Genomic DNA, 10,733 nt, shown 5'->3' on the forward strand with positions numbered 1-10,733 from the left:
AGGCTCACATTGGGCGGGGCGCCCGCCGCGGGGCGGGGGGTGGGTGGGGTGGGGGCAGGTTCTCGGCGTCTGGCCCGCCGCCGCGGCTGGGGAGGGTGTGGAGAGAAGAGCTGGCCCGGCCTCACGGGTGGGCTGGGAAGCAGACGCTGCACTGTCCTGTTTGCTGTCCCCAGGGCGCCCCAGCTCATGGCTGCGCCCGGCACACGGGGGGCGGGAGTCGCTCTTGCCACGCAGAAGGAGGTTGTGCTGGAACGGCCATGCTGGCTGGATGGGGGCTGCGAGCAGGCGCGCAGGGGTTACCTCTACGGGCAGCTGTGCTGCGTAGGTGGGTGCGTGCGGCTGGAGGGAGGGTGGTGGTGCAGGGGGGGCACCTGCCTCTGTCTCCTTGTCATCTCCGCCGCCGGGTGCTGCCCAGCCTAAGTGCAGCCCCACCAGCATGCTCAGTTCCGGAAACACCTGGGGAGGAAGGCGGAGTGAGGTCCCCTCTGCCCCTTTGTTCCCTCTGGAGAAGGGGGAGGGGGAGGTGGGCGGGGCGGCTTGGGCCTGGGCCTCGGCTTCTGGGCACCAGGCAGTTGGCAGTCGGCCGCGTGAGGGGAAAGGGCGGAGCTGGGGGCGGGGCTGCAGGCCCTCGGCCTCCCGCCTCTCCTCGGCCGAGGTACCCTTCATCGTCTGCAAGCTTCCTGTTCCAGGAGCGGCTCCATTAATCGTGGGGGCTTCCAGCCCTAGTTTCCATATCTGTAGAAGGGGGCATCGATACTCTTCAGAGGGCATGGGCAGCTCTAGGGGACGCTGGGCTAGTGGACAGGACAGGGGTCAGGCAGATGTGCAGGCGCACCAGCGCTGGGAAATGTACTGGGGAGGGCCGGCTAAGATGTGCTGCAGCCTGGCCTGTGGGGAGTCAGGCGGGGCAGGGCCGGCCTGGGAGGGGTTGTCTCTGGGTTTGAGGGCCCGAATGGGATGGACAGGGGAGGGAGCACCTACAGCTAGGGGCGAGGGGCTAGTAGGCAGGGCTGGAGGGAGGGGCTGTGGAGGGGGGAGAGGACGAGCTCTGAGACCCTGGGGGGAGCTCAGAGGCAAGAGGGCGTCCAGGGGGGGCCAGGCGCTGGAGCCAGGCTTGGGAGGAGGAGGTGGAACCCCATCCCAGACGGTGAGACAGCATCCTTGGAGGCCCCTCGGTGGCAGAGAGAAATCTGGAGAAGGAGCTGGGGCTGGGGCCTGGGCTGGGGGCTCACCAAGTCCTGCGGGCCCTGCTTGTCCTGGATTCCCTACTCCAGCTCCTGGCTCATCCCCAGGGGCCTCGTGTGTGTGCCCCTCCCCAGAATGACACCCCTACCCCTGCAGGCAGAGACCTCACCTCCCTGTTCCAGCTGGACTAGCCCCGAGCCTGCATACAGCAGGCGCTCAGTACAGGCTCTTTGAACTTCCGCTAGGATGAGCTGCGTTTCTGCGGGATCCAAACCCGGGGGAGGGGCAGTGGGTGTGAGACGTTCTCGGTGACCCTGTCCTGGGAGTGTTGGCCAGCGTGGGGTCAGATTTGGGATTCTGGAGCGCCTCGCCTCTGAAGGGTGAAGGGCTGATGTCCGTGGGGCCTCTCCAGGCCCTGCACGGAGGCTGCGGGGTGTGTAGAGCAGATGCAGAGTCTGGGCTTGGGGCCTGAGGGGCCTCTCCGAGGTCTGGAGGGATGTGACATGGGCAGAGCCCCGGAAGTTTGGCTGTGCCCCTAGGGCCGGGGGTGGGGTGTAAGCAGCTCCACCTGGCTTGGGCACCCCCTACCCCATGGGGTTTGGGCGCCCTCCTGTGGCTACAGAAGGGCAAGCGGGGATGGGGTGGGGTGAGCTTTCCCTGGAGCAGAGGCCGGAGGTGCTGTGGGCATGGGGGGGCAGCGCTGACAGCTGGATCACATCTGACTGGAAAATTCTGTGGTTGGGGCGGTGCATTCTTTCCTGTGGTGGTCGGGCAGCCTGGGTAGTCCCTACGCTTCCAGGGGCAGCTGTGTGCGAGACCAGAGGGAGCAGGCCAGGCGGCACCCCGGTGCCCTTTGTCCTCCCACCTTCACAGCCCAAATAGCTGCTATCTGTGCGCCCCACCCGTCCTGCCCCCACTGCCCCCAGGTGCGGCTTCCTTTCCTGTGAGTCACCGTGGGGGGGGGCGGGGGCCCTCCCCATCCCTGACTCACTGGCTGCAGCCCCCCCGCCCACGGCCCCGTGCTCCCCTCTGGCCCCAGGCCCCCCCTCTGGACCGTGGGGCAGAGTTCCTGCGGCTCAGGGCTGGGCAGTCCTGCTGGGTGAGTCAGCGCTCGGCTATGTGCCCCCTCCCGCCTTGCTGTGTGCTCTGCCTTCAGATGGGGCACGGCTCCAGGACGTGCCTGGTGGGCAGCTCGGGAAGGGCCCGCCTGGCACTGGACCAGTAGTGACCCTGGAGCCAGGGGCACAGTGGAGCCTGGCTCCCACCCCACAGAGGGCACGTAGGTCTATGAGAAGGGATGATGTAGGGGGGCTGCAAGGAAAGGACAGGCACTTGCCCCCCCCCAAGCCAGGTGTCACTCAGCTTGGGGGTCCCTCCTTAGAGCCCCTCCAGCAGGTAGTGTGGGCAGGCACGGGGGTAGCCCTGGGCTCGGCAGCCCTGAGCCGGTGCTTGCCCAAGAGGTGTGACCCATGGGCTCCCTGGGCCCAGCCGCATTCAGGTACCCTCCCTGTGGGGGGAGCCCTCCTTCGGAGTGGCCATGAGGAAGGCGTGTGGTTCCCTGTGATTCCAGCGAGGTGCCAGGTCCCCTTGTACCCCCGGGTCCCGCCAGTGGCTCCAGCGGGCTGGGTGGGTGAGGAAACCCCTGGGTTTCCTGTTTCTGTCGGGCTGTGGGTGTGGCCGTGGGGGAGGGGTCACCTTCCTCCTTCCCGCAGGGACACTCCCTCTCTGGGGGTTGTGCAGGGTCGGGTGGGGCTCCAGGGGCGGGGACAGCAGCTGGGGAGTACTGCGGGGCCGGGCGTGGCCCCACCGACTGGGCTCTGAGCTGAGCTGAGCTGAGCTGAGCCACTGAGCGAGCACCTTCGCCGCTGTGTGCTGCACGGGCCTGAAGGACAGAGCACCGAAAGGGTGGGCGCGGCATCATGTCTCAGAACCGGCTCCGAGTGCCCGAGCCCAAGGGCCTGGGTCACAAGAGAACCAGCTCGGAGGACAACCTCTACCTGGCTGTGCTCAGGGCTTCAGAGGGCAAGAAAGGTAGCAGGCACTCCTTGCTCAGCAGGGCAGGCGTGGGGCAGGAAGGGCCCAGTTCCTGCCGTGGGAAACGTGGCACTGGGTGGGGTGGGGCCCAGACCCTGAGGGTCTGAATTTTGGGGACAGATTCTGAGACAGGTGGCTGGCGCCGCGGGGAGTGTGCTGTGTTCTGGCCCAGGTGCAGAGCTGCTGGGGTCGGGCGCGGGGGGGTCCAGCCACCCGTGCCCAGCACAGAGAGGCTGGCAGTGGCCTGTGGGCCTCGGGTGTCGGGCAGTGTGTGGGGGGACAGCTCTCTGTGTGCCGGGAAAGGCCCACTGCCCCGTGGGGAGGACAGAGCTTCACCCTCACTGCATCCCTGCCCAGCCCAGGGCCCTGGGAGGCAGCCTGTGGCGGGGGGAGGGGCAGGCCGGGACCTGTGTGCTGTGGCTCCAGGTGCGGCTGCCAGCTCCAGGCCCTCCCAGCTTCAGGGGGAGACAGTAAGGAGACTCAGTGGGCACCGTGTGCCTGGCCCCTCCTCACCTGTCCAGGGCTGAGGAGGACGTCGTTGGGCAGGGGCAGGGAGGCTGGGTTGCCTTGTGAGGCTGAGGCCCTCTTCAGGCGCCAGCCACTGTTATCTGCATGGTGGTCACCTGCTGGGGGCTCGCAGGGCTCCTCCCAGGCCCCAGGTAACCTGGCCTTATCTCTCCCAGATGAGCGGGATCGTGTGCAGAAGAAAACCTTCACCAAGTGGGTCAACAAGCACCTCATCAAGGTTGGTGGCACGTGCACACGTGGGTGTGTGCAGGAGTGCCTGCGTTTGCGTGCGCGTGTCGCAGGGGCTGAGGAGACTGCGGGTGGCGGTGAAGGAGCGTGCCCCTGGCCCTCCAGCCCGAGCAAGGGCCCGCACCCCTGCTGCCACCCATCCGCTCGGGGCCATCCCTCTCTGCCCTGGGAACTCACCTCCCACCTCTGAAACCTGTCCTTTTCTGTGTGCTTCCTCCCCTCGCTCGCTCCTGCCTCCTGTCTCTGTCCCCCTCCTCCTCCTCTCCGTCTCTCCTGGTCTCTCTGTGTAGCACTGGAGGGCAGAGGTAGGTGCCTCCTCGGGGGCGGGTGTCTTCTGTGGGCCCCTGCCTCATGCCCTCTGGGCCTGTTGGTGGTTCTGGGGACCTGCGGCCAGCCCAGTTCTTTGTCCCTGCAGGCACAGAGGCACATCAGTGACCTGTATGAAGACCTCCGTGATGGCCACAACCTCATCTCCCTCCTGGAGGTGCTCTCAGGGGACAGCCTGGTACGTGCGCCCAACCGCCCACCCCCTCCGAGGCCCCTCCTGCGTTCCCTCCTGGGGTCTTTCCCCGTGCTCTCTCTGTCAGGGCCCTGGGAGGCAGCCTGTGGCGGGGGGAGGGGCAGGCCGGGACCTGTGTGCTGTGGCTCCAGGTGCGGCTGCCAGCTCCAGGCCCTCCCAGCTTCAGGGGGAGACAGTAAGGAGACTCAGTGGGCACCGTGTGCCTGGCCCCTCCTCACCTGTCCAGGGCTGAGGAGGACGTCGTTGGGCAGGGGCAGGGAGGCTGGGTTGCCTTGTGAGGCTGAGGCCCTCTTCAGGCGCCAGCCACTGTTATCTGCATGGTGGTCACCTGCTGGGGGCTCGCAGGGCTCCTCCCAGGCCCCAGGTAACCTGGCCTTATCTCTCCCAGATGAGCGGGATCGTGTGCAGAAGAAAACCTTCACCAAGTGGGTCAACAAGCACCTCATCAAGGTTGGTGGCACGTGCACACGTGGGTGTGTGCAGGAGTGCCTGCGTTTGCGTGCGCGTGTCGCAGGGGCTGAGGAGACTGCGGGTGGCGGTGAAGGAGCGTGCCCCTGGCCCTCCAGCCCGAGCAAGGGCCCGCACCCCTGCTGCCACCCATCCGCTCGGGGCCATCCCTCTCTGCCCTGGGAACTCACCTCCCACCTCTGAAACCTGTCCTTTTCTGTGTGCTTCCTCCCCTCGCTCGCTCCTGCCTCCTGTCTCTGTCCCCCTCCTCCTCCTCTCCGTCTCTCCTGGTCTCTCTGTGTAGCACTGGAGGGCAGAGGTAGGTGCCTCCTCGGGGGCGGGTGTCTTCTGTGGGCCCCTGCCTCATGCCCTCTGGGCCTGTTGGTGGTTCTGGGGACCTGCGGCCAGCCCAGTTCTTTGTCCCTGCAGGCACAGAGGCACATCAGTGACCTGTATGAAGACCTCCGTGATGGCCACAACCTCATCTCCCTCCTGGAGGTGCTCTCAGGGGACAGCCTGGTACGTGCGCCCAACCGCCCACCCCCTCCGAGGCCCCTCCTGCGTTCCCTCCTGGGGTCTTTCCCCGTGCTCTCTCTGTGTCCAGCCTGGCCTCGCCCCCCACTGCGCCTCCTGGTCCGGAGTGTCGGGCCTGGCCTGGGTGCGGCCCGCGGCGCACAGCCCTGCTGCCCTCCGTGCTGGAGCCTTGACACCGTAACCTCACGCTCTGCTCTGCTTTGGTTTCTCTGCTGCTTGGATTGTGAACTTTGATCTCTGCCCTTTACCCTTTGCCCTGCTCTGGCCGGGCAGCCAAGAGAGCGGGACGTAATCAGGAGCTCGCGCCTGGTGAGTGGTTGTGCCCGCTGGCCACGGCGGCACGTGGGCTCCCTGAGACCAGGAGCCCAGCTCACCCAGGGCCGATGGCACTTGGGCTGGCAAACGGCCCTGCATCCAGCTGCCTGCCATCGTGCCTGCCGCAATGCCTGGGGCCGGGCCTGAGACCCGGGGCTGCCACCACCCGGCAGGAGGACCCCTCCCCCAAAGCCACCGCCCTCCACCCGTGGCTTCCTGGCTATTGTCTCCTCCCCTCCCCCTCCTTCCTTCCCACAGCCTGGTCCCTGCTGGGCCTGACCTCTGGGCCAGCAGCCCCCCCTTCCCAGCTGGGGCGGGTGGACCCGGGTCAGGGAAGGGCTGCTGCCCTGCTGGGCAAGACCCTCACTATAGATGCCTTGGGGGTTCTGAGGGCGGGCAGACGCCACAACCATAGGACGGGCTGTGACCGGGCTCTGGGGCCGCTGACCGGCCCTGCTTCCCCTCCCAGCCGCGGGAGAAGGGCAGGATGCGCTTCCACAAGCTGCAGAACGTCCAGATCGCCCTGGACTATCTCCGGCACCGCCAGGTAATGCTGCCCACCTGGCCGCAGGCCCCAGCCCCCTTCTCCGGCCGGCTCGGGGGCACGACTGAGGGCAGCTTGCTCGCAGGTGAAGCTGGTGAACATCAGGAACGACGATATTGCCGACGGCAACCCCAAGCTGACCCTCGGCCTGATCTGGACCATCATCCTGCACTTCCAGGTAGCATGGCCTCCAGCTGACCCTCTGCCGCCCCCGGAGTCTCCGGCGGGGCTGGCCTGGCACCCGGCTAGGCGTGCGGCCTGGGAGCTGGGGCCCTCAGCATCCTGGCACTTGGAGCCTTCCCGCCAGCCCGTGCCGCTGCCCTGTGCTAGCTCCGTGGCCTGAAGGCCCAGGCCTCTCTCCAAGGCCTGCCTATCCCGTGCCCTCTGGCCCTGACTGGGCAGGGCCCGCAGAGCCTCCCTGCAGAGGAATGCATTCTCTACTCTTGGTGTGGCCTTCTGCCCCAGGGAAGGTTCTAGAGAAGCACCCCGCTGCACGGGCTGACTCACCCACTGCCTGCCCGGCTGCACAGGAAGCCACAAATCTGAGAGCTGGGCAGGCAGAGCCTGGCTGGCACAGCACAGCAGCTGAGTCACACAGGCGGGCAGGCCGACAGACAGACAGATAACTAGGGCCAGGCAGGCGAGGGAGCAGACAGGCTGGCAGACCCAGGCCTGAAGGATTGGACCGAGTGCAGGGCCCGGCCGTTGCTGTGGCCGCGCATGCTCAGTCCCCAGGACATAACCCTGGCCTGCAGCCAGGGAGGCCCTGCCCCGCCCCCTGCCCCTCGTGACAGCCTTTTCTAGGCCCGGGACTTCTGGGTGAGCTCCATGTGCCCCCCATCCACCAACTCTGATCCATGCCTGCCTTGTGGGGTGCGGGGTGTGCCCCAGGAGGAGGGAGCCCAGGGCACCCACCATGTGGCAACGGCAGGGGCTGGGGGCCTGACATTCTGTGGCAGCTGCTGCCTACAGTGGCCTCGGCTTGTGACACTGAGGTGTGGCGGGTCCCTGCGGCCCCAGCCTGCCTCAGCTGGCCTGGCAGCTCCCGTGCACCCTGACGGGGCGCCGGGCAGGTCGGTGGCCGTGGCTGAGCTCCCGTCTCCTGCCCGCTGTGTGGGGCAGATCTCGGACATCCAGGTGAGCGGGCAGTCGGAGGACATGACAGCCAAGGAGAAGCTGCTGCTGTGGTCCCAGCGCATGGTAGAGGGCTTCCAGGGCCTGCGCTGTGAAAACTTCACCTCCAGCTGGCGGGATGGCCGTCTCTTCAACGCCATCATCCACCGGCACAAGTACGCGGCCTGGGGCAGGGAGGGCACTGTGGGGCGGGGGCATCCCTGCAGCCCCTCAGCTGGGCAACTTCAAACGAGTGGGGGCTAAGAGGCGTCTGCCACCCACGGGCACCTGCCGCCCACGGGGACGGGCACCAGCGCCAGCCCGCCTCCCTGGGAGGGTGCAGGCGAGTAGGCCCAGCCCTACGCGTGCCCTTCCCACCTCCTCCTGGGACCGTCTTCCTGAGGCCGTGCCGGCTTCCTCGAGGCCAGAGGACAGCAGGCTGCTTGTTTTCACAGCCATGAGCGCTGGCCCCACGTGGACACCCCAGAAGGGGCCTGTGTGGGGTCGGCCCTGCGGGGGGCCCAGGCTGACCGGCACCCCACCCTGTGCCTGTGCCCACTGTAGGCCTGGGGGCAGGGCCCAATGTGTGCAGCACCTGCAGGTGGGCTGCCTGGGTGGGTGGGACTGGACGCTAGTGGGGTGGGGGTGTTTTTCAGGATGAGCGTGTGCTGGGGCTTCTGTGTCTCTGGGGGCCTGTGGAGGGCCTGTCAGTGCGCTGACCTGCCCGGGGGGCCTCGCTGCCCCTGTGCTCCCGCCCGCCTGCCCCACCCGCCCCTTTGCTCACAGGCCTGCGCTCATCGACATGAACAAGGTGTATCGTCAGACCAACCTGGAGAACCTGGACCAGGCCTTCTCCGTGGCAGAGCGGGACCTGGGGGTGACAAGGCTCCTGGACCCTGAGGGTACGTGCCGCGGCCCCCGCCTCACTCTCTCCTCCCCTGCCGCTCGCTGAGGCCCCTCTGACCCTCCTCCCCCGCAGATGTGGACGTCCCTCAGCCCGACGAGAAGTCCATCATCACCTACGTCTCATCCTTGTACGACGCCATGCCCCGGGTGCCCGATGTGCAGGACGGGGTGAAGGTTAATGTGAGTGCCGGCCGGCAGGCCCGGGGCGGGCGGGGGATAGGCGGGCCCCTGACGGCCCGTCGCCCCCCTCCCCAGGAGCTGCAGCTGCGCTGGCAGGAGTACCGCGAGCTGGTGCTTCTGTTGCTGCAGTGGATCCGGGCACACACGGCCGGCTTCGAGGAGCGCCGTTTCCCCTCCAGCTTTGAAGAGATCGAGGTGGGTTTCTCTGCTTAGCCAGGGTCCTGTGCCCACCGTGGGGCCCCAGGTTTGGCTGCTGACACCTCTCGTCCCCAGATCCTGTGGTGCCAGTTTTTGAAGTTTAAGGAGACGGAGCTTCCAGCCAAGGAAGCGGACAAGAGCCGGTCCAAGGGCATCTACCAGTCCTTGGAGGTGAGGGGGGTCCTGGAGGGAGGGGAGCGGGGGCATTCCGGAGGTGAGTGAAGCTGCCCGGGAGCCCGGGGCCTGTGAGGTCCCCTCGAGCAGGCTTGGCCCGGCCTTACCACGGAGCTGGGACCAGGGCTGTTTCAGGTCGGGTGGGCCGGGGGCCCAGGTGACCCCCCCCAGCCTCTGCTGGCCCAGGCCTGAGCTAGGCCCCTGCCCACAGGGGGCGGTGCAAGCAGGCCAGCTCAAGATGCCCCCCGGCTGCCACCCGCTGGACGTGGAGAAGGAGTGGGGCAAGCTGCACGTGGCCGTCCTGGAGCGCGAGAAGCAACTCCGCAGCGAGTTTGAGAGGTGGGCGGGTGCTGGGGTGGACGAGGCAGCCGGGCGGCGGGTGGGGCCCTGCGGTGGCAGGGAAGCCACCCCGAGGGTGAGTCGCTGCCTGGGGAGGAAATCCCCCCTCCCCGAGGCTGGGAAACCCACACTCAGCTGTGGGTCGCGGGCAGGCCGGGAGCAGGAGGGGAGCTGCGCTCTGCGGTGGGGAGCCTGGTGGCCGACGCCACTCACTGGGGGTCCCGTGGCTGCTCTGGGCCGCAGACTAGAGCGTCTTCAGCGTGTCGTGAGCAAACTGCAGATGGAGGCCGGGTTGTGTGAGGAGCAGCTGAACCAGGCCGACGCCCTGCTGCAGTCGGTGAGGGGCGGACACGAGGGTGGGCCTGGGCAGGGAGGCTTGGGGGAGGGAGGCGGGCCCTGAGCGCTTCTCCCTCTGGGTGTGGAGCCGGCTGACTGCTAGCTTCGGGCACCAGGCCAGCCCTGAGCTGCTGCTGTCTGGAGGGACCCAGACCCGTGGGGCCCAGAGGGGCAGGACTGTGTGGGCCTGGACAGGGGCTCTCCTGGGGAGAACTTTGCAGGGGTGGGAGCTGGAGAACAAGACCACGAACCGTCTGGCTCCTGGGCCCTAGTGGAGGCCTTTGGACCCGGTCCTGGGTCCCCCAGAGAGGTGGGGGCTGGGGGTTTCGCCAGAAACATCAGAAGGACGTGCCGTGGTGGACGGGGAGGAAAGGGAAAGGATGGCGGTGGGCCTGGAGGCAGCGGGGGAGCCCCATGCAGGCAGGCGGGCGGCGGGGTGGCCAGGCTCTGAGTCAGGGCGACCACCTTGCAGGATGTCCGGCTGCTGGCCTCAGGCAAGGCCCCGCAGCGGGCGGGTGAGCTGGAGCGGGACCTGGACAAGGCGGACAGCATGATCCGGACGCTGTTCAACGACGTGCAGACTCTCAAGGATGGGCGGCACCCGCAGGGCGAGCAGATGTACCGCAGGTGGGCCAGGCCCCACCCACCCCCAGGGCCTGGGGAGGGCACCGCGCTTCCGCTGACCCCTCCCGACCCCTGCCCCGCCCACAGGGTATACCGCCTGCACGAGCGTCTGGTGGCCATCCGCACCGAGTACAACCTGCGTCTGCGGAGCACGCCGAGGCACCCCGAGCTCGAGGACTCCGCCCTGCGCTACCTGCAGGGCCTGCTGGCCTGGGTGGAAGAGAACCAGCGCCGGCTGGACAGCGCTGAGTGGGGCGTGGACCTGCCCAGCGTGGAGGCGCAGCTGGGCAGCCACCGAGGCCTGCACCCGGCGGTCGAGGAGTTCCGGACCAAGATCGAGCGGGCACGCACTGACGAGGTGAGAGGGGGCCGGGCGGCGGGCACGGGCCAGGTCCTGGCTGCCGCGGGCCTCACCCCTCCTCACCTCCCACAGGGCCAGCTCTCCCCGGCCACCCGGGCCGCCTACCGAGACTGCCTGGGTCGGCTGGACCTGCAGTACGCCAGGCTGCTCGTGAGTGGCGGCCGGCT

The 10,733-nt window shown here is 67.9% G+C and overlaps 1 protein-coding gene across 1 annotated transcript in view; it reads left to right on the forward strand.

Moving 5' to 3' along the window:
- The window catches only part of PLEC (plectin), a 35,139-nt gene that overhangs the window by 7,688 nt on the left and 16,718 nt on the right, over positions 1 to 10,733 (forward strand). Inside the window, exons 2-16 of the mRNA XM_007464609.1 lie at positions 3,903 to 3,964; positions 4,266 to 4,280; positions 4,391 to 4,480; positions 6,261 to 6,338; positions 6,421 to 6,513; positions 7,458 to 7,624; positions 8,235 to 8,350; positions 8,428 to 8,534; positions 8,610 to 8,729; positions 8,808 to 8,903; positions 9,118 to 9,245; positions 9,489 to 9,582; positions 10,054 to 10,208; positions 10,293 to 10,563; positions 10,639 to 10,716. Of these exons, the coding sequence (XP_007464671.1) occupies positions 3,903 to 3,964; positions 4,266 to 4,280; positions 4,391 to 4,480; positions 6,261 to 6,338; positions 6,421 to 6,513; positions 7,458 to 7,624; positions 8,235 to 8,350; positions 8,428 to 8,534; positions 8,610 to 8,729; positions 8,808 to 8,903; positions 9,118 to 9,245; positions 9,489 to 9,582; positions 10,054 to 10,208; positions 10,293 to 10,563; positions 10,639 to 10,716 (1,670 nt within the window). The remainder of the gene's footprint in view (positions 1 to 3,902; positions 3,965 to 4,265; positions 4,281 to 4,390; positions 4,481 to 6,260; positions 6,339 to 6,420; positions 6,514 to 7,457; positions 7,625 to 8,234; positions 8,351 to 8,427; positions 8,535 to 8,609; positions 8,730 to 8,807; positions 8,904 to 9,117; positions 9,246 to 9,488; positions 9,583 to 10,053; positions 10,209 to 10,292; positions 10,564 to 10,638; positions 10,717 to 10,733) is intronic.

The sequence above is a fragment of the Lipotes vexillifer genome, unplaced genomic scaffold, assembly GCF_000442215.2.
Source record: "Lipotes vexillifer unplaced genomic scaffold, Lipotes_vexillifer_v1.1 scaffold394, whole genome shotgun sequence".
Classification (NCBI taxonomy): Eukaryota; Metazoa; Chordata; class Mammalia; order Artiodactyla; family Lipotidae; genus Lipotes; species Lipotes vexillifer.